The sequence below is a fragment of the Vidua macroura genome, chromosome 2, assembly GCF_024509145.1.
Source record: "Vidua macroura isolate BioBank_ID:100142 chromosome 2, ASM2450914v1, whole genome shotgun sequence".
Lineage (NCBI taxonomy): Eukaryota > Metazoa > Chordata > Aves > Passeriformes > Viduidae > Vidua > Vidua macroura.
Genome location: NC_071572.1, coordinates 75,536,218 through 75,558,060, shown reverse-complemented (window position 1 = coordinate 75,558,060; position 21,843 = coordinate 75,536,218). Strand labels below are relative to the sequence as shown.

Here is a 21,843-nt window from a genome sequence, read left to right as displayed (position 1 = left end):
TGTGGGAAAGAGTGAAGAGTTATATATGTGGGCTATCACAGAAGCAGGAAGAAGTCAGCACCATCTTCTGAAGGACTCAGCATGAAAAGAAAGCCAGGGAGAATTTGTCCTTGCAGGATGTAGGTATGTATCACAGGGAGAAGCCAGTGGTGCTGTGTGAGATCAACAAGTACTTGTGTGTTTCCCTGCAGGGTGGAGTGAATGACGAGGTCACACTGGCAGCCTACATCACTATTGCACTGCTGGAGATTCCTCTGCCTGTAACCGTACGTGTCTGCATCCCAACCTGAGCCACAGATGGTACTAACCTGCCCTACTAGTGTCCCCACGCCCAGATTATCTGTTCTCTTTACTTTTGGAAAGAAGAAATCCTGTCTGAATAGTCTTTTCATTTAAGCCTAGACTGAAGGAACATCTTCCTCCATTTTTCTCCCCTGTCCCATCCTATATACACATTTCACTTAACATTTTTCTGAGTTCTTTTGTGGATGATAATGGATTTGCTCCATACAGCTTGGATTGGCAGTGAGTTAAATAATATTTAATTCTCTGAAGTATGCCAAATAGGTTTTCTACACCCACAGAAATCTCCTCATGTTTCTTAGAATAGTACAATCTTTTTGAACCACTCTTTGGCCTATTGGGCAGATATAACACCACAGGTCTGTATAAAAGGATAGCACTCTCAGGTATTCATTGTCATTTTCTCTACTTCTTCTGGATGGTTTTGTGGGAAATCCCCATCCTTAGGGCTTGAAGAATAAGGCACACCTATAGGGAATACCATCACGGCACTCTGTGGAAAGCCTAAGGCCTATTGAAGAGCAGTGTGGGTTTGGTCATTCTGCTCCCCTCACTTTGAGACAAGGTGGTGGTGCAGGTAAAACTGGGATATGAACCACAGCAGAAGGACTGCTGAGCCAGTGTGGTTGCCAGGCTGTTGCAATCCCTCTGCTCCAAATGTAGTAGGGAATGTTCTGTGTCCAAAGTTTTTTCCTCTGTAGCAAGAACAAGCAGAAGGAATTATTTTGTCAGTAAGGTGACATGGATGGCACTAACTTCCCCAGAAGAGCATTATTTCTTTGTTATGTGTTGTGTTTAGAAGCCAAGCTCTTAGGCAGAACCATATTGGATAACGAAGATGTTTTCCAGCTCCCTGTCTGAGTCCAAAACTGCCACTGAATGTGAAGGAAGGGGTTTACCACAATCTGAGTGGGATATGGGGGCATTTCAAGTTAAGCTGCACGAACTAAGATTAGCACAGTCCCTTAAGTAATTAAGGTTCATACAGAGTATTTCTATAAGTAAAATAAGCCATATTAAACCCTGATAAAAACCTTAATAGCACTGTCCTTAGTATATGTGTCCACTGTCACATCCTGTCATTAGACTGCACTCGTCCCCAGCATTTACCTTACAAACAGTAGTAGGCACAGACACAACCAATTTTAGTTTTATTCTTTGCTTTCTTAAAACCAGCTGAACTGCTTCTCCAAAGGGGATCACAAAAGATTTCATCTTCCAGTACATACACAATGAAATTCAAAGCACAAAGTAACAGAAAAATATGTCTTTTCCTTCTAGACCCTTTATTAAGCTGTAAATGTGCTGTTTGCTTTCAGGTCATGGCATGCTCTCCCTGCAGAGCTACTTTTTCAATTTTATAGCAGCTTTTCCATCACAAATGAGGAGTAGTTGTGTCTTGCTGAAAGGTTGTGGCACAACAGTGTCTGTAAGTCTTAACAGCATGTAAAGTAGCTACATTTTACTTTGCTGTAGTGATTGCACTCTTAAAACAATACATGCATTGCTAATGTGAACATCACAAAAAACATTCCAGAAAATACAAAAAAATGCTCTCTTGTGCAGAGATAGAGTCCACCAGCAAACTAGAATCTATATCATTTTCAGCAAGTGAATTTTTTTGAAAATGCCCTGGAAAAGAGAAAACAAACAAAAAGGAGAGGATAGAGCAGAGGGTGAAAGCACAGAACAGTTTCAGGGTGATAGCTGGAGGAGGAAAGCAAGTATTCAGTACACCTAAAGCAAGGATATATTTCAGAGAACTCCTCTTACCCCAGAACACAACCAGGCCAATAATTCTTCTCAATGAAGAATAACTGGAGCCCTGCTTCACAGTCTTCAAATCAAACTGGGAAAAACGATTACAACAAGACATGTTAAAGAAAAGTAGATTCAAGGTAAGTATCAGCCTTTGGCTGTCCATTTGTTCTAGGAATTATTAGGCCTGGAGAGAAGGGAAACATAATGGTAAAATCTTTGTCAGGCCAGAGAATGGGATGCTAAGGGTCCACAGCTAACATCCCTATTCCTATTGTTCCAAGATGGAGCTCACTATGATCACCTTTAGCTCAGTCTCTCTCTCCTTCTAGCACTCAGTGGTGCGGAATGCTCTGTTCTGCCTGGAAACAGCAGCAAATGAGAAAGAAAACCATGTGTACACCAAGGCACTGCTGGCATACGCCTTTGCCCTGGCAGGGAACAGGGAGAAGCGGAAGGCATTGCTTGACTCTCTTGAAAAGGAAGCTGTGAGAAAGGGTGAGTGTTCCTGGTGGGACGTGGCTCTCACCAGCCTTACACCTTCCCTTGGTGGAATGGCTTTTGTTGGTGGGGCTTTTGTTGGTGGGGCAGGCCCTGGCCTCTGTGGGTAGGGAGAGGTGGAGGGAGAGGAAAGACTTGTGCAAAGGGATTACTTTTCTGAGAAGTCCCTCTCAGGGCCCAGTCCTTCTTCTCTGCTCCGTGGGAGCTCGCCAGGGAGCACCAGGCACCATCCCCTTGGTGCTGAGCTCCTGGGTGGCTCTGCTCCCATCTCTCCTCAGCCCACTCCTCTCGCCACGCCAGGCACTGCTTAGCAAAGGCTTGGCAATGCCCAGGGACATTCCTTTCTTCCTTCCAGGGCGTGGGCTCAACACAGAACAAAGGTGACCTTGCACAGCACAAGGCATGCCAGTCAGAGAAGAGATGGGTGTCTTGAGAGAGAAAATGAGCATACAGGGCATTTTGGAGGCTGCAGCACAAGTTCTGAGTTGTCAGGAAAAATCCTGTAATCACTTGGAACTAATCTGGCTAAGTCAGGCTGGACAGAGGGTTTGGCCAAGCAGTGGACTGTAGCCCATAAACGTGTATGTGGAGGACAAAGTGGTGTCTAGGCCTGAGGCTCAGCAGTCTCGTAGTCATTGTAAACCTGCAAAATGTGTAAACCTGACCCTTCCCACTTCACCCTGCATGACAGACACATGCTGGAGGCTCTGTCCTCCCAGCTGGATCAAGCAGCAGGTCAGGAAGTCCTTTGCAATATTTACTGGTAACAGCTGATGTTGTCTCTCTCCCTGCCTCCTGTGAAGATGGCTCTGTTCACTGGCAGCGGCCTGGGAAGGAGCCCGAGGCCGATCTCCCGTTCCATCGCTACCGAGCTCCCTCTGCGGAAGTGGAGATGACGGCCTACGTGCTCCTGGCTCACCTCACCTCGCAGCCAGCCCCTGCCCAGGAGGAGCTGGCATTTGCATCCCTTATTGCAAAGTGGATCAGCAGCCAGCAGAATCCCAATGGAGGCTTCTCCTCTACCCAGGTGAGCTGCTTCCCTCCGGCCACCTCACACATCCAGGTCAGAAGATAGGACATGTCAGAGAGCCAGGTGGGAGCACAGGAAGTTTTGTCAGGAAGGTGGGAACTGTAGCCCTGCAATAGATCCATGCAGTACCTCCCATGGTTGCCCGGTTTCTGAGAGGCTACAGACAAATATGTCAGGTAGTGCCCCTGGGAAGGGAAATATGCTGAAGCTGCTCTTTCCCTGTGTCTTTTCTTCTTAACACTGGAGAAAGTGAGGATGGAGGGGAGGATGCCAGCTGGCAGAAAGGGCAGGCTGTAGGAGGACAGGCTGTGGAGAGGCTAATTGCATCTCCTGCTGGGATGCTGGGACTCATCTCTTTCAGGACACAGTGGTGGCTCTCCAAGCCTTGTCCCTGTATGGAGCTGCCACCTATGCCAGGAGCGGGGCAGCTTCCAAAGTGGCCCTGCGATCTGGAGGGGACTTCCAGCAAGACTTCCAAGTGGATCCCAGCAACCGGCTGCTGCTCCAGCGCGTGCCCCTTCCCCAGGTGCCGGGGGAGTACAGCGTGGAGGTGTCTGGTGAAGGATGCGTCTACCTGCAGGTGAGGGTGATGGGGACGGCTGGCATCCTGGGAGGGGAGCCCCTGGCCGGGCTGGAGAGGACAGAATCATAGGATCATCCAGGCTGGAAAAGAGCCTGAGATCCTTGAGTCCTTCCATTGAAGTAGAGGGGAGTAAAGAACAGGAGAGAGGGGAGAAGTGGATGGCTGTGGGTAAAGGGAAGAGGATAGAAAGAGTAGAGGAATGTGGAAGAGAGAGTGGGAGAGAAGCTGGAAGGCTGTGCAGTGTGGAGGAGCTGTGAGAAGTGGGGAGGCTGGGTGTGAGGGGGTCCCCTCTCTCCCACGTTGAGCACGCTCACACACGCTCACACAGAGCTGCTGGCTGTCCCCTAGACAAGCCTGAGGTACAACGTGCAGCCCACGCAGGAGGAGGCGCCCTTCGTGCTTCATGTGCACACAGTCCCAGAGGCGTGTGTGGACTCCAAGGCTCACAAGGTCTTTGACATTGGCATAAATGTCAGGTGAGTCTGCGTTTTGGTCTGAGCTTTCCTCTGGAGCCTTGGGAGCTGGGGGAGGTCTGGTTGGTCCCAGGGTGAGGCAGTGTGAGAGTGCAGCACATTCCTGGGTAGTTGGGCAGGAGGCAGCTGTTCTGCAAGGAGAAGCTCTGGAGGAAGAACTTGTCCTGCTGTGTGGGCAGCCCAGGGCTGGGCTCGTGGGAAGCTGCGTAGATGACTAGGAGAACCTGGCACAGCTGGAGAAGAAGGTGCTGGACTGCCAGGACTTAGTGGGGTGCCAAGTGTTATGGAAAAGCTGGAAATGTACCCAGCCCTGAGCTGATGTGCACTGGATCTTTGTTGCTTGGTTTCTCAGTTACACAGGGGAGCGCAATGTCTCCAACATGGTGATTGTTGATGTGAAGATGCTGTCAGGATTTGTCCCCTTGAAATCCTCAGTGGGGAAGGTAGGGTGAAGCATTTCTTTGAGTATTTCTGTTTTTAATATGAGGCATCAATTTCTTTTTATATAAATTAGCATTTAATTATTTTCCTGGTACCTTCTTTACTCTTAGACCTGTACATCTTTTCCTCCATGTCTTCCACCCTTCAGCTCTGGAGTAGGGGTGCATGAGGGATGCCAGTAGCAGCATTCCCTTTGCACTCTCAAGCTCTTGTGGTAGCTTGCAGTTATATGTGCTGTTTAGCCCCAGATGGAAAGATGGAAAGAGACCATCAGGTCTAATATCTGGGACTCAGGAGCCTTGGGAGATATGTGACAGCCATGACAATGCTGGTCCCTCAATTCATTTTTGTGTCAAGAAGTTGAAAGAGCCTGAGATGGTGGGAGCTGGGGGAAGTCTTAGTATGTGGGGCTTCATAGAAGAGTGTTTGACAAGTCCCCTAGGAAGGACACTTCCTGTGCTTTACTTCTCAGCATCTACATAGTGAGATTTTAGTGGTGGGGAGAAACTGAGGAGGATTGATTAACTTCCCTTCAAATCATCAACCTCCTCCACATCTCCTTCTTCCAGCTCTCAAACACACGGTTTCACCAGATCCAGCGAACAGAAGTGAACACAAACCATGTTTTGCTGTACATCGAACAGGTGAGGACTGACCCCGGGCTGCCTGGGGCACACACTGAGCTCTGCAGCACAATGGCAATAGCACAAAATGGAGATGAAGAGCACTGCTAAAATCCCTGGAGCATGGGTGTCCGAGGAGAGTATCGGTGATCCTCCAGAGCATGGATGGCCAGGGAGAGCATGGGAACCTGGGGTCAGTGCAGAGGCACAGGGGAGCCCCTGCAGTGCACAGCCCCCCTGAGCCTCTACTGCTTCCCTTCCCCAGCTGGGCAGGGAGACCCTCAGTGTCTCCTTCACGGTGGAGCGGGACATCCCCGTGCGGGGCCTGAAGCCAGCCCAGGTGAAGGTCTATGACTACTACGAGACAGGTGAGTGCCAGTAGTGACCATGGGAGAGAGGCTGGACAGGGGGTCACACGGAGGGGCACGGGAGCTGTGGGGACCCACAGCTGACCCAGCCTGGCACCGGCACCCCCTGTCCCTGCCCTGAGCTCTGGGAGTGCAGAGGGACTGGGGTAGAGCCATGGATGCTGGGGGTCCTGTGTTCATTTCTGGCCCTGCAGTGTGGCTGTGCCTGTGCTTCCAGGCAGACCTGCTGCTCCTTGTGCCTCTGCTGTCCTGGCTGCTGTGGCGGGGTGGCAGTGCCAGAGCTGTTTGTCCCCACCTCAGCCCAGTGTGCTGGGAGGATGTGTCTGAGCAGCCCTTGGCTACACCGGGGTGGAGACCTGCTGGAGCTGCCTGTGCGGGTGGCTCTGCCTTGCTTCCACTGCCCCCAGACAGGGCTGGGACTGGGGCTGCCTCCATCCCAGCTGGGATCTCTGGGGGAAACTGGGGATGGAGGCACCAGCCTGCTCTGGGGGTCTGGGAAAAGCATCTCTGTGGCACCCATCCCTCTGCCAGCAGTGCCAGGGGTCATGACAGCTCACTCTCCTTTCCCTTCTGTTTTCCAGATGAGTTTGCCACACAGGAATACAGTGCTCCCTGCACCTCAGGTAGGGTACTGCTTCCTTCACTGCTCTCTGCATCTTCTTCATTATATTTTTGGTCTTCCAGCCAGCACTTGTCTCTTCCTGTTTGTATTTGGATGACATTGGCCCAACTTACAGGCACAGATCTTGTGTGTAAAACAGAGACCCTGTGAGTTACAGAGATGGCTAGTTTGCCTTAAGCTGCTACTATCTGGAGGAACAGCTCCTTCCTGCTAAGGTTCTTACTGCCCCAGGTCCTCTCAGGAGACAGCTGTGCCTCATAACCCTGGGCAGGCAGCCCTCAGTCTTGATTTGGAGTCTCAGCTGTCAGGACAGAATACTGTCGTCTTTGGGGGCTTCTCTGCAATGCAAGGCCATGCGTATTTGGCTTAGGAGCACAGGTAATTTAGGAGCTCTGACCAAGGTTATTTCCCCTGTCCTATATGGAGTCTTCCAGTATGAAGATTGACAGGTCTTGCTTTCCATCAATTGCCCAGTTTCAGGTGTTTGGAATACAGAGGCTTCTGGAAAGCAGAGTTCCTGGGAAATGGTTTTTCACAGGACCTGATTGTGACAGCTGAGAATAGATTTGGAAAAAGTTATTTGGACTTGGAGAGGGCTGGTTGGTGGTAAATGGTGTCATTTATCTCCTTTTTTTTTTAACTGAAAAAGCAGAAGAGAGCCTGAACTCCCACACTTCTATTCCATAGTGCTTGTTAATCTGAGCTGTGTCCATAGGTACAGCTGTTTTCTGCTCATTCTGGACCTACAGCCTCCCTTCATAGAAAAAAGTCCAAACATTGAGTGGACAGTAGAGCATTTCCAAAGGGTGTTTTGGTGTGGTCTGGTCTGCCAGTGTGAGACTCATGGGGAAACCTTAGATTCTAGGCTACTTTTCCCCAGTTCTGTTAAAAGGCAGAGATTTTATCTTCCTTGGAAAGGGGGATGGGGAATTGCTACTTAAGAGGCTCATCCACTAGTCTAAATGTACAGAGGTGGCCTGCACTGACTAGAAGGCAGATCTCAGTTGCCAAGCTTCCTTCCCTGCCCTATATAGTAGGCGAATAGAGTGCAGCAGATTTCTTCCACTCTTTGCAGAGAAATAAACAGAACATGTCTCACTGCTACACCCACCAGCTTTTCCTGTTTGCACTGTGCTCCTGTGTACATCTCAGTTGTGACAAATCCCTCTGCTTATCTCTCCCAGTGGGTCAGGGAGAATTTCAGCCCTCTCTCAACCTCACACTCCCTTGAAGGTGACACAAGTAATAAGTGCTGTGGATGACCCTCCATCCTGGTAAAACAGCAACTCTTTCCCGTACTGTGCTTCACACACAACCTGGCTTCCACATCCATATCTTGCTCACACCATCTCTCAACCTTAGAAAGCAGATAGACATATCTCTCTGACTCCTGTTCTCTCCCATCTTCTTTCATCCTTGCAGAGGAAGTAGACCAGAGAAATTATTGAAGAACACTCCCAGATGCTGGAACCTGCCTGCCTCACCACCGCCACCACAGCCATTAATAATGCCTGCATGGAATCGAAAGTGAACTTTACAAATAAATTAACTGTATTCACCAATGATTTTTGAACAGTTTGTTCCCTGTTCTGATTTTTCCTGCTCATCTTTCAGTCACAGCTTTAATCTCCCTGGCTTCTTAGGTTAAAGAGTAACCCATCTAACAATGCCTGTGTGCAGGGAAATAAGGCTAACAAGTGAGGGAAAAAAAAAGAAGCCAAGGGGTCAGCCTTTCTAATGTATCTGTCTCTGTGTTATGTTCTCTGAATTTATCATCTGAGATTCAGTCTAATCAATGGAGAAGGATAGGTAGTTCTTGGGAGCAATTTCTCTACCCTGGCTTACAAACCAATTGAATTGGTCTCTACAGAGGCCTGTCCATGTCTCCCACCATTAGGCAGTGTAGAGGATCAACTAATGTTACATGAAATTCAGCTTCTGTGATCCTCCCTGTAGACACCCCTCCTGGGATTGTTTCTTTTTTGTAGAAGAGTGGGAGGAGACAGTCTGCCCTCTTCAATGATTAGAGAGTGCCATGGGGGCAGGAGGGATGTGTGCATGCATTATGGCCTCAGCTGCTGACTTACAATGGCTTGTTCTCCACTTGAAGCTTGAGCTTTCTTGTGGAAGTTTCCATTATCTCATGTCTGCTACTTTTGGGAGATTCCCAAGGAGAAGCTAATGGCATTTGCCACTAACCTACCTGCCTATGCTTAATTTAAATGGCACATTCATTTAAATCACATAGCTGCTTTGATGAAACTGTCTATAGGCCTCTTAGACACCTCCAGGAATTGATCCCCCTTTCTTCATTTTGTCTCATGAATTTGTGGTTTTAACTTTTGAATGCAAAAAAAAAGATGTCACTGTTTATTCTCATGAAATGCTTATTGTTAGGTATCATGGCATGTTGTGTATCCAAAGTGTGCACAGTTGGCTGTTCCATCCAATTTTTGGTTTAGTATGCCTGTACAAACAGTGTCATTGAGAATAAATAAAATTCTTCATCTATTTTGCTAGATATTAATATTATGTCACTTTGTCTTCTGTGATGTTTGGGGTTTAGACACTCAAAGCCTTTTGATACCTCATATTTAGATGAGACTGTGGAATGAACCAGCTTCAGTGACATCTGAGCAAAATTTCTAATACAGCTAAATTACATTTTGGTTTGAATTAGAAATAATATAGCCATCCATTTTTTCTACCATGAGGCAATTGTTTTTCCAGAGAAAGGAGGGTCTGTATTTGTGAAATAAGCTGTTGACACAATTTCCCACAGCATTCTGGAAAAACTGACTGCCCATTGCTTGGAGAGGTGCACTGTTTGCTGGGTACAAAACTGTCTGGATAGCCAGGCCCAGGGAGAGGTGGTGAATGGAGTTACATCCAGCTGGTCACCAGGGGGGTCCCCCAGGCCTCAGTGTTGGGGCCACTCCTGCTTAATTATCAACTAATTGAGGGGATCAAGTGTACCGTCCATCAGTAAGTTTGAAGGAAACACCAAGCTGGGTGGGAGTGTGGATCTGCTGGAGGGCAGGAGGGCTCTGCAGAGGGATCTAGACAGGCTGGATCCATGGGTCAAGGCCAGTGGTGTGAGGCCAAGTGCTGGGTCCTACACTTGTGTCACAACAGCCCCATGCAACCCTACATGGTTTAGCAGTGGACTGAGCAATGCTGGGTTAATGGTAGGACTTGACTTTAAAGCCTTCTCCAACCTAAAAAAAAAAAAAAAAAATCTATGAATGACACTCTAAAGGTCCCAGTCCCTCTCTGATTTCACTTTAGCTGTTTAGAAACAAGCAGACCCCGATAGAATGGGAAAGTCCACAGGTCTTCACTTCTATCTGGGCTGCTGCAAAAGATCAGATTGGACAGGTTCACAGTGTCCTTGCACCTCACAGCAGTGATTTCACAGTGCAATCAAAGGCAATAAGTGATAAGAGGTTTATGTCCAAGGATCACCTTGCAGAAAACACCTTCTGTAAAGGCAGAGTGACAAACTTCCAGTGCATAATGGATGAGATATGATGTCCTCTCTCCTTAGAGAACTGGCAAGTATGGAGAAAAATCTCCAACTCCCAGTCTCCCAAAAGCTGTCTGCCTTCTGGTATTCCTGAGGAGTTCCCAAACACCACCTTGCCATGGATGGCTCTGGATTGAAATCTCAGGCCATGACATGGATAGGAAGAGAGACAAGCATAACAGTAACAGAAAACAAGGCCAGAGACATCTGATGAGAAACAAGAATTAATTTATTTATAGTGTTGCTTCTTTTTTTGCTTTTGAGGTGTCCTCCTCTAATATTTCAATAACTCTCCCTTAACAAGATCTTCTAGGGCCAGACACACATGAGCTGATACAGCAAGGCTCCAACAAGATGCATTCTTCAGGAATTTCCTTGTTCAGCCTTGTCTGGAGGTGGGAAAAGGACAAAGTGAGATAAATATTCTGATGAGTGGTATCCAGAGCCCTGGATATCACTGTGTTCTGGTGGCTTTGTGAGTTCAAGCCTGTTAAACTATAAGAAACTCCTTCACCTAAAAATGCCGATAGTTGCAGACAGATTACAGAATGGGAATGACTGGACACATTCAAAATATCTATGCTACAGAAAGGGGAGGCAGATTTGTCCTGGAGATACATTAGCTATCCAAGCACACATTCTCTCTCAGCAATTGCCCAGTAGGGGCAGTGAAGAAAATGTTGAGAGTACACACAGGCCAAGGAAACACAAGGAAACAAGAAAGGCTCTAGTTCAAGACAACCTGCAACAGTCCCTGCCGGAGCATCTCAGTTCTTTGTGTGCACCTACCTGAGGTGCAGGGAGCACTGTATTCCTGTGTGGCAAACTCATCTGGAAAACAGAAGGGAAAGGAGAGTGAGCTGTCATGACCCCTGGCACTGCTGGCAGAGGGATGGGTGCCACAGAGATGCTTTTCCCAGACCCCCAGAGCAGGCTGGTGCCTCCATCCCCAGTTTCCCCCAGAGATCCCAGCTGGGATGGAGGCAGCCCCAGTCCCAGCCCTGTCTGGGGGCAGTGGAAGCAAGGCAGAGCCACCCGCAAAGGCAGCTCCAGCAGGTCTCCACCCTGGTGTAGCCAAGGGCTGCTCAGACATGTCCTCCCAGCACACTGGGCTGAGGTGAGGACAAACAGCTCTGGCACTGCCACCCCGCCACAGCAGCCAGGACAGCAGAGGCACAAGGAGCAGCAGGTCTGCCTGGAAGCACAGGCACAGCCACACTGCAGGGCCAGAAATGAACACAGGACCCCCAGCATCCATGGCTCTACCCCAGTCCCTCTGCACTCCCAGAGCTCAGGGCAGGGACAGGGGGTGCCAGTGCCAGGCTGGGTCAGCTGTGGGTCCCCATAGCTCCCGTGCCCCTCCGTGTGACCCCCTGTCCAGCCTCTCTCCCATGGTCACTACTGGCACTCACCTGTCTCGTAGTAGTCATAGACCTTCACCTGGGCTGGCTTCAGGCCCCGCACGGGGATGTCCCGCTCCACCGTGAAGGAGACACTGAGGGTCTCCCTGCCCAGCTGGGGAAGGGAAGCAGTAGAGGCTCAGGGGGGCTGTGCACTGCAGGGGCTCCCCTGTGCCTCTGCACTGACCCCAGGTTCCCACGCTCTCCCTGGCCACCCATGCTCCGGGGGGACACAGGGCTGTAGGGCTGGCTGAGGGGCAGGGGCAAACCCTAGAATCATTCCCCATCCTCGAGGAGGCTCTGCTTGTGGGGAAATCTGAGCACAGGGTGCAGGGAATGCTAGCTGAGGGCTGGGAGAGAACTACATTTAAGTCTAAAAACTTAGAGTTTGTAGTCAGAAAAAGACAGTAAAATATTCAGTCCCATTCTTAGCAGAGCCATGGTATTTTTGAATCCCAGATTTTTGCTGTATGCTGCCAAATTTACCAATGCCTGTGTTTCTGCCTCATCCTCACCTTTTCCAGGTATAGTAGAACATGGTTGGTATTCAGCTCTGTACGCTCAATAATAGGGTGGACTTCCAGCTGAAGAAAGAAGAGCAAGATTTTACTACATTGAAGGTGGTCTCCCTGTGCCCCTTGCACAGCCCCGTGGGTGGGATGTACTCTGGATGAAATACTGCAGTACTCAGGGAACTAAGTACTGGCAGCACAGAACTGCCACCTGGGTGTGGTCTCCAGCCCTCCCTTCACCAGGCTGGCTGAAGAAGTACAACCTGGCTCCAGAAGAGCTTCAGCACTGGATCAAACACAGTGATGGAACAATTAAATGAAAATATGTTCCTTCTGGCTTGTTAGTTATGCACCACCTTTATTTTCCAGTTCATGCACCTAATCAGCATCTCAAACAGTTACCCAACACCTAAAGAGTCACGATGTTATGTTTTTAGATCAGCAAAGGGAAAAAGGGAAACAACACTATTTTTGAATGTAGACACAGACAATGTTTATGGGGAGCTGTTGGGACACAGTGAAAATAAAAGTGCCCATCATCAGGCTAAAGAAAAAATTACTCATTCTATTTTTTCTTAGACTGATCACGTCTTCTCCCCTTGTGCTAGCCTTAAGCCATGTATGAAAAGAGAATACCATACACGTCAAATGTGCAAATGACAGTGACAAAATCAAGCTGAAGCTTTGTCGTGTGCTACAGATATTTGAAAGGTGTCTTGAATATAAGAAAGTGGATGTTTTTTCTTTGTATTCAGCACTGGTGATGCTGCACATTGAATTCTGCACTCAATTTTGGACCCTCACTTCAGACCTTGGAGCAACTCCAAAGAAAGACAATGATCTGGAAAACGGACTGGAATGTAAGTCTTATGAGGAGCGGCTGAGGGTACTGAGATTGTTTAGTCTGAAGAAAAGGAGGCTCGGGGGAACCTTATTGCTCTCTACAACTCCCTGGAAGGAGGTTGCAGCGCGGGGAGCGACAGTGTCTCCTCCCAGGCAAATAGTAATAGAACAAGAAGAAATGTCCTCAAGTTGCGGCAGGGGAGATTGATGTTTAATATTAGGAGAACTTGATTCACTGAAAGAGGGATTAAGCATTGGAACAGGCTTTGTGGGAAAGATGTGAAGTCACTATTCCCGGAAAAAAATTAAAAAAAGAGTAGATGGGGCATTTTGTGACATAATAAGTAGTAAGGTGGTATTTGGTGGAAAGCTGCAGAAGGAGAACTTTTCCAACCTTAATGACTCTATGATTCAATGTTGGTTGTATGACAAACAGGCTCCTACCTTCCTCACTGAGGACTTCAAGGGGACAAATCCTGACAGCATCTTCACATCAACAATCACCATGTTGGAGACATTGCGCTCCCCTGTGTAACTGAGAAACCAAGCAACAAAGATCCAGTGCACATCAGCTCAGGGATGGGCACATTTCCAGCTTTTCCATAACACTTGGCACCCCACTAAGTCCTGGCAGTCCAGCACCTTCTTCTCCAGCTGTGCCAGGTTCTCCTAGTCATCTACGCAGCCTCCCACGAGCCCAGCCCTGGGCTGCCCACACAGCAGGACAAGTTCTTCCTCCAGAGCTTCTCCTTGCAGAACAGCTGCCTCCTGCCCAACTACCCAGGAATGTGCTGCACTCTCACACTGCCTCACCCTGGGACCAACCAGACCTCCCCCAGCTCCCAAGGCTCCAGAGGAAAGCTCAGACCAAAACGCAGACTCACCTGACATTTATGCCAATGTCAAAGACCTTGTGAGCCTTGGAGTCCACACACGCCTCTGGGACTGTGTGCACATGAAGCACGAAGGGCGCCTCCTCCTGCGTGGGCTGCACGTTGTACCTCAGGCTTGTCTAGGGGACAGCCAGCAGCTCTGTGTGAGCGTGTGTGAGCGTGCTCAACGTGGGAGAGAGGGGACCCCCTCACACCCAGCCTCCCCACTTCTCACAGCTCCTCCACACTGCACAGCCTTCCAGCTTCTCTCCCACTCTCTCTTCCACATTCCTCTACTCTTTCTATCCTCTTCCCTTTACCCACAGCCATCCACTTCTCCCCTCTCTCCTGTTCTTTACTCCCCTCTACTTCAATGGAAGGACTCAAGGATCTCAGGCTCTTTTCCAGCCTGGATGATCCTATGATTCTGTCCTCTCCAGCCCGGCCAGGGGCTCCCCTCCCAGGATGCCAGCCGTCCCCATCACCCTCACCTGCAGGTAGACGCATCCTTCACCAGACACCTCCACGCTGTACTCCCCCGGCACCTGGGGAAGGGGCACGCGCTGGAGCAGCAGCCGGTTGCTGGGATCCACTTGGAAGTCTTGCTGGAAGTCCCCTCCAGATCGCAGGGCCACTTTGGAAGCTGCCCCGCTCCTGGCATAGGTGGCAGCTCCATACAGGGACAAGGCTTGGAGAGCCACCACTGTGTCCTGAAAGAGATGAGTCCCAGCATCCCAGCAGGAGATGCAATTAGCCTCTCCACAGCCTGTCCTCCTACAGCCTGCCCTTTCTGCCAGCTGGCATCCTCCCCTCCATCCTCACTTTCTCCAGTGTTAAGAAGAAAAGACACAGGGAAAGAGCAGCTTCAGCATATTTCCCTTCCCAGGGGCACTACCTGACATATTTGTCTGTAGCCTCTCAGAAACCGGGCAACCATGGGAGGTACTGCATGGATCTATTGCAGGGCTACAGTTCCCACCTTCCTGACAAAACTTCCTGTGCTCCCACCTGGCTCTCTGACATGTCCTATCTTCTGACCTGGATGTGTGAGGTGGCCGGAGGGAAGCAGCTCACCTGGGTAGAGGAGAAGCCTCCATTGGGATTCTGCTGGCTGCTGATCCACTTTGCAATAAGGGATGCAAATGCCAGCTCCTCCTGGGCAGGGGCTGGCTGCGAGGTGAGGTGAGCCAGGAGCACGTAGGCCGTCATCTCCACTTCCGCAGAGGGAGCTCGGTAGCGATGGAACGGGAGATCGGCCTCGGGCTCCTTCCCAGGCCGCTGCCAGTGAACAGAGCCATCTTCACAGGAGGCAGGGAGAGAGACAACATCAGCTGTTACCAGTAAATATTGCAAAGGACTTCCTGACCTGCTGCTTGATCCAGCTGGGAGGACAGAGCCTCCAGCATGTGTCTGTCATGCAGGGTGAAGTGGGAAGGGTCAGGTTTACACATTTTGCAGGTTTACAATGACTACGAGACTGCTGAGCCTCAGGCCTAGACACCACTTTGTCCTCCACATACACGTTTATGGGCTACAGTCCACTGCTTGGCCAAACCCTCTGTCCAGCCTGACTTAGCCAGATTAGTTCCAAGTGATTACAGGATTTTTCCTGACAACTCAGAACTTGTGCTGCAGCCTCCAAAATGCCCTGTATGCTCATTTTCTCTCTCAAGACACCCATCTCTTCTCTGACTGGCATGCCTTGTGCTGTGCAAGGTCACCTTTGTTCTGTGTTGAGCCCACGCCCTGGAAGGAAGAAAGGAATGTCCCTGGGCATTGCCAAGCCTTTGCTAAGCAGTGCCTGGCGTGGCGAGAGGAGTGGGCTGAGGAGAGATGGGAGCAGAGCCACCCAGGAGCTCAGCACCAAGGGGATGGTGCCTGGTGCTCCCTGGCGAGCTCCCACGGAGCAGAGAAGAAGGACTGGGCCCTGAGAGGGACTTCTCAGAAAAGTAATCCCTTTGCACAAGTCTTTCCTCTCCCTCCACCTCTCCCTACCCACAGAGGCCAGGGCCTGCCCCACCAACAAAAGCCCCACCAACAAAAGCCATTCCACCAAGGGAAGGTGTAAGGCTGGTGAGAGCCACGTCCCACCAGGAACACTCACCCTTTCTCACAGCTTCCTTTTCAAGAGAGTCAAGCAATGCCTTCCGCTTCTCCCTGTTCCCTGCCAGGGCAAAGGCGTATGCCAGCAGTGCCTTGGTGTACACATGGTTTTCTTTCTCATTTGCTGCTGTTTCCAGGCAGAACAGAGCATTCCGCACCACTGAGTGCTAGAAGGAGAGAAAGCCAGTGATTAGAAGCGTCAGGAGAAACGAGGCTTTTGCCTTACTAAAATCACATCATTCTACTGAACTTTCACTAGGGGATTGCTGGAAGGAGCTCTAGAAACAAGTAGGGTACAATGTCTCCCAGACATAGCAAATATGATAGTTCTTATACCACAGGGCTCAACAACCAAGTCATTTTTCCAATCTGGAGCAAATTCTGGTCAGGACTGTGTTGACTGACACAGCACAACTGGCTCAAGTTGGGGTGCAGACACATACAGTCATGGGCAGTGGAATCTCCAGCAATGCGATAGTGATGTAGGCTGTCAGCGTGGCTTCGTTGTCCACTCCACCCTACAGGGAAACACAAAGGTAGATTCTGACCTCACCCACCTTCATATCTTCAGTCTTTTCCCCCACTCCAGTAGGAGCAATGCTCTATTTTGCATTGCAGTCCTTTAGCTTGCCTCCTTCCTCTTGCAGCTGGTGAGAAGGTATCACCAACAAGTACAGAAGGCTGTGTGGCTCCCTCCCCAGTGCTTGCCATTGGTATGGGAATATCCCATCTCCCTATGTGCTCAAGAAGCTCACCTGGCCCCATCTGACTTCTGACTCATGGCTAAGTTCTAGCCTCACAAGAAACAACCAGGCAGACTTGTTACCTTCATGGCATTGTTCAGGAGCATCCCAGAACTCTGGAAACAGCCATTTGCCTTCTGTTTGTAGTACAGCCAGTGCAAAGCATCCTGGATGTGCTTCTCCTCTATGAAGATGTGATGCCGGGCCTGGGCAAAGGACTTGAGGACAAAGGCTGTGAGCCTGAAAGGGAGAAGAAGAAAGGGACTGAGCAGGCCTGCTGTCCATTTCAATTGAGAGGGCCCACGTGCACTTCAGCTACCTGAAAACAGGCAAGAAGGCCTGAGAAACCAGTAAGTCAGATCATATGTATATTATATCCTCACCCCAAAAAATTCTGTCCAAAAATTGCTTTCCTCTTTGATTTTTGTCTCTCATTTTTGTCTCTCATTTGGCTCAAAAACCCTGTGATCTCTTTGTGTTGAGGCTACAGTTTGAAGGACAATGATTGTTGATCTGTCTTTGAAAATAGCTCTTTGAAAAATATCAGTAATTGCATGCCAATTAGTTAAATATGCATAACAGAAGTCCTCAAAATTACAAGGAAGAGTAATTAAATTCCCACGAGCTCATGGTCTGCTGGTAGAACTCTTAAACTGTAAATCCATGCTTCCTGGGTTTCCCAGAACTCCCCTAGAATTTTAAAGTAAAGCAGAACATGTTAAAAGAGTTTTTGTTAAGAGCTGTTGCAAGCAGTCATGGAAAAGAAGCAGGCATGTGGTAAGACGCCAACATGCTGTCAAAAGCCAATTACCATTTCAGAAACTAAAAGCAAACTGAGGGTGATGAGTTCTTCCATTACTATCCTGACTTAAAATTGAAAACACGTGACAATGATATACAGGAGCAAGTCAAAACTTTAGAATAAGTCAAAATGGCAACACACATGCTCCTCCAGCCTGTCTTTGCTTAGTAGCGTACAAACACATGAAAAAAAAAAAAAACATTCAGCACTGCTCTTGGATTATCAACCTTTCCACTTGTGTTTCCTCATATGTTTCCATATAGAACCATGTTTTCCAGCAGACTTCTCAGCAGATGCTAGTCTAGAAGAACTGACACTGCAGCTTTTCAGCCTTCTTCACTCAGGGTGAAGGTGCTCCCTTCTTATCCAATTTGTCTCTATTTCCTTTTTGTTGGTAATGGTCCTCGGAGCTGCTGGTGGGAGGAAGTACTTCAGCCATAAGCTGGCCGATGTAGCCTATTTATTAAGAAGGAGGCAGCATAGGGACTACACCAGCTCTGGAATGCCTGCTGGTCTACAACAGCATTTCCTATTTACTGTCAGGCAGTATTTACTATAAATGTGTGGTGAGAAACAGAAGCATATTGGAGGGGCATAGGTGACATTGAAATCTCACCAGGTATTCCCTGGCTGGCCATAACGTTGTCCAAAGGTACTGTAGGAGCCATCTTGGTGCTTGTAGTTCAGCTGCCTCTGGTAACCTGCAATGGAAAGATAAGGCAAGATTCAGATGCAAGAAAGAGTCTGCTGAGAGATGGGGAAATAGAAAAATAGCTCCATCAGCAAAAGCAAATTAGAGAGGCATAGGCCAGTCCTAATCTAACCAATATGAACTACTGGTACATGTCCAACTCACTTAAACAAGGAAAAGCAACCCCTGCCTTTCTTCAGAAGGATGGCAGGACCTATAAATGACAATGAATAAGTCACTGTAGCAGTGACAACTCCACACTGCATTGCCACCCCATGAGAAAAGTACTTGCAATGATCAGGTACAGTAATGATTAAGCAACACAAAATAATAAAGAAAAAAGCAGCAAAGGGCCCCCTCAGGCATACAGCAGAGACATCTGTGTATGAGAGAAGACCTCTCTGGCCAGCATCTGACAGACCCACTCCAGGCAGGATCTGGAAAAAAGCCAAAGCAGAAGCAAAATCCATGTCTCAGCTCACCGCTCACTAAGTATTCCGTGGCCTTGGATTTGATCTCCTCACTCAGCTGCCCTGTCTTGTTCAGATAGTCCAGGACGTAGATGTTGGGTGCAAACAGGACCATGTTCTGCTCCCCACAGCCAAAGGGCATCTGGAGGAGCTGGTGCAGGTTCTGCATGGCAGTGCCCATGATGTCACCTGAGGAGCAGGAGATACCAGAGAGATGCTCACAATATTTAGGGTGGGCTATCAGAATCAGAGGAAGCTACTGAATGACAGATGCAGGAGATATCAGAGAAGAACAAAAGATAATCTGGCTTGATAAAGATCCTGGACCAAAACATAGAGCAGCAGATAAAAAGAAAAATGGGAAATGAGAGAAAGGTTAGGGCATTGTGAGAAGACTGACAAAAAGGCTTGCAGAAAGGGAAAAGGAACAGCACAAACAGAAGGGAAAGCGCTCATGGACAGAAGAGATTAAAGACAAGAATGAGCTGTGCTAGAAACCAAGAGAAAAAGCTGTGAGGTAGGAGGTCAGCACAAGGAGTCAGAAATAGCATACGTTTCTACTGTCAGGCTGTTAACTCACCCAGCACCGAGAAATATGCTCTGCTTGAGTCTTGTACCACATTTTCAGGCAGCAACAGGGAAAACTCCTCTTTCACAGGGACTCCTGAGAAAGAAACAAGGCCCAAACAGTTTTCGTGCAGTTCCAAGAAATGGCTAATGGAAGGGGAGGGGGTCTCAGTGCAACAATAGGAACTCTTCCTATTAGAAATGCCCTGATTTCAGTTACTTCATATTTCCCTGGCTGTAACACAATCTCTGCATGAAACCACTCCCAGCCACTTCTAGGCACTGCAGATCATGTGTCTACAACTTCCTCCTGAGTGTGCAAGAAAATAAGAGGACTTGTAACTCCAGTGCCAGAAACTAAAGAGTGCAGGGATGCAAACATCCATGCTAAATCTGTCCTAGCTCATACCTCGATGCTTAGGCAGGATGGTCATTTCTTTAGGACTTTTTTCTGTCTTATGTATCAAACTCCCTGCCAATGGGGCGTGTTTAGACTACCCAAAAATGTCAGACTACATGGAATATTATAGAGGAAGGCCTCCAACATCCCACCCATCAAACCATACAGGAACAAATAGAGAGTGTGCAAAAAGTGGGCTTTACCTTTTACACAGAGCACAGAATTCTGGGTTGTTTCCTTCTCAACTCCTTCAGGCTTGGATGGGATGAAGGAAAACAAGAGAGGTGAAAAATTAGTGAGACAGGAAATATAGTCAGGAATTCTCATAAGGACAGAGGGATATGTAAAAAGAAAAGTGAGGGAACTGAAGAAGGAGAGGCAGTCACAAACATTCCCTAAAATACAGAGCTCTGAAATAATTTAAGCAAATAAAAGAAATGTGATCCTAAATGACTGGTGTTGTATGTGGAGGAAGGACAGGAAAAAGAGAGGAGAACACTGCAGGACCATCAAATGGATGACCTGCAACTATTGCACACAGTGAGAGTCACTTAACATCCTTGTGACAAAGGAACTGCAGCATTACAGGGGGCTGTGCTGAAAAGAAGTCTGCAGTGATATTTATTGTAATGCTGCAGATGCTTTAGGGGAAAAAAAATGTGTATGTAAGCAATAGAAAGGGAGGATGTAGTACACTGTAGTATCTGGTGACACTACTGATGGCATGTGGTGGGCAAACATTAGGGGGTTTTATGATACAGAGGAAAGCTCAGAATATAGAACCTAACTGCCAGATTACCACCCTCAGTATATGATAAACTATTTCCTATAAAGTTTCCTATAGCAGTTTCCTATAAAGACTATCCAATACTGCCTATAATATTTCCTTCTGTTCCACATCACATCAACTCTTCCTGCAACAGGAAATGGGTAAGCTGTAAAATTTCAACATGTTTTCATGTGTAGTTTTAAGGGGATTTCTCTACAGTCATCAAATTCCCATAGGTGCTTGTGAATTCCTCACCTTCATCCTGGTGCAACTCTTTGTTACCAAACCGTAATGGCAAAACACTCAGCTTAAGAGGCAGTTTACTTGGCCACTGTGAAGCAGAAAGGCAGCCTCTGCTGACTGGCACATTTACTGAGGGTGTGTCAAAAGAAGGAGAGAGGCTGTAAAGACAGTGTATTGAAATAGCAGGTGACAGATGGGAGCTAAAGGGAAGGATGGATTGCAGTAGGAGTCCTGTTACAGCAGAAGACTGGGAAAGTTAATTCCACCAGGAGACACAAGGCACATTATTAAGCCGAAGTCTTTATGCAGCCCTGTTGAAATACAATGATGATGTAAAACCATCATATTGCCATGCTGCATAGCAATGCCGTAAAATCATGGACCAGACCAGGTTAGAAGCGATCTCAAACGATCATCTGGTCCAACCTTTAACAAGAAAGGGAGCTAGATGAGATTATCTAGTATCTATCCAGTTGTACCACTGTGTAAGCTTAAGCCCAGTGGAAAGCTCAGTCCTCCCTTCCCACGGCCCACGTACCTCCACCAGCAGCTGTCTGATGACCGTGTCCTTCCGCCCCTTCTCAGGAGTCTCCACAATGTAGTTCCCACAGGGCTGTTGGTTTTGTAGGGCCTCAGTGGTCACTGAGAATTCCACCTGCCCTGGAGGAAACAGGGGTCAGTCAGCTCTGCCAGGCAGAGCCAGGCAACAGGATTCACTGCTACTTTCACGAGTTTCACCTTGCAGGCTAATGGGTGGAGATTTCTGTCACAGCTGGGTCCTGCTTCTTTCCCACAAAAACCAAGCTCTCTACACGAGCTGTGCTGTCATTGAAAGGTGACTCTCTTTTGGGGACTCTTTCACAGAACCTAGGACACCACAGTGCTGAGTGTGACCAGCCCCATTGCTGTTCAGCCCATTGCTGCCCTGCATGCACACCACAGCTGCTACCACACCAACAGTGAAAATAAAGTGTGAAGATCCCATGGGGAAGACATCTAATCTCCAGGAGCAATGAAGCTAGCAGAACATCTCTGCTGGCCAGCAATGTCTCTGGCCTCAGGAGATGCTGTCCAAGGGCTATAAGACTTGATGATACTGCATGTGATGCCAGACACACACTTGGATCCTATGAATCCCCCAGTCTTTGCTTCCCAAATATCAGTCGTTACCCCCCAGATCAGACACACTCGACTGAAGTG

General features: G+C 48.4%; 2 protein-coding genes across 4 annotated transcripts in view; one reads left to right on the top strand and one right to left on the bottom strand.

Annotated features, from left to right (window-relative positions):
* Positions 1 to 9,229, top strand: part of LOC128804372 (alpha-2-macroglobulin-like) — a 37,152-nt gene extending 27,923 nt beyond the window's left edge. For all 3 annotated transcript variants that reach the window (XM_053972065.1, XM_053972064.1, XM_053972063.1), the window contains exons 27-36: positions 192 to 266; positions 2,394 to 2,559; positions 3,366 to 3,589; positions 3,954 to 4,172; positions 4,524 to 4,651; positions 5,001 to 5,091; positions 5,659 to 5,733; positions 5,978 to 6,080; positions 6,662 to 6,703; positions 8,125 to 9,229. In XM_053972065.1, the coding sequence (XP_053828040.1) occupies positions 192 to 266; positions 2,394 to 2,559; positions 3,366 to 3,589; positions 3,954 to 4,172; positions 4,524 to 4,651; positions 5,001 to 5,091; positions 5,659 to 5,733; positions 5,978 to 6,080; positions 6,662 to 6,703; positions 8,125 to 8,150 (1,149 nt within the window). In that variant the 3' untranslated portion in view covers positions 8,151 to 9,229. The remainder of the gene's footprint in view (positions 1 to 191; positions 267 to 2,393; positions 2,560 to 3,365; positions 3,590 to 3,953; positions 4,173 to 4,523; positions 4,652 to 5,000; positions 5,092 to 5,658; positions 5,734 to 5,977; positions 6,081 to 6,661; positions 6,704 to 8,124) is intronic.
* Positions 9,230 to 10,436: 1,207 nt separating this feature from the next.
* The window catches only part of LOC128803282 (alpha-2-macroglobulin-like), a 29,504-nt gene continuing 18,097 nt past the window's right edge, over positions 10,437 to 21,843 (bottom strand). The window contains 16 exon segments of the mRNA XM_053970099.1: positions 10,437 to 10,617; positions 11,018 to 11,059; positions 11,641 to 11,743; positions 12,144 to 12,212; positions 13,428 to 13,518; positions 13,868 to 13,995; positions 14,347 to 14,565; positions 14,930 to 15,153; positions 15,960 to 16,125; positions 16,402 to 16,476; positions 16,785 to 16,941; positions 18,120 to 18,204; positions 18,677 to 18,853; positions 19,245 to 19,328; positions 19,835 to 19,886; positions 21,182 to 21,303. Of these exon segments, the coding sequence (XP_053826074.1) occupies positions 10,592 to 10,617; positions 11,018 to 11,059; positions 11,641 to 11,743; positions 12,144 to 12,212; positions 13,428 to 13,518; positions 13,868 to 13,995; positions 14,347 to 14,565; positions 14,930 to 15,153; positions 15,960 to 16,125; positions 16,402 to 16,476; positions 16,785 to 16,941; positions 18,120 to 18,204; positions 18,677 to 18,853; positions 19,245 to 19,328; positions 19,835 to 19,886; positions 21,182 to 21,303 (1,820 nt within the window). The 3' untranslated portion in view covers positions 10,437 to 10,591.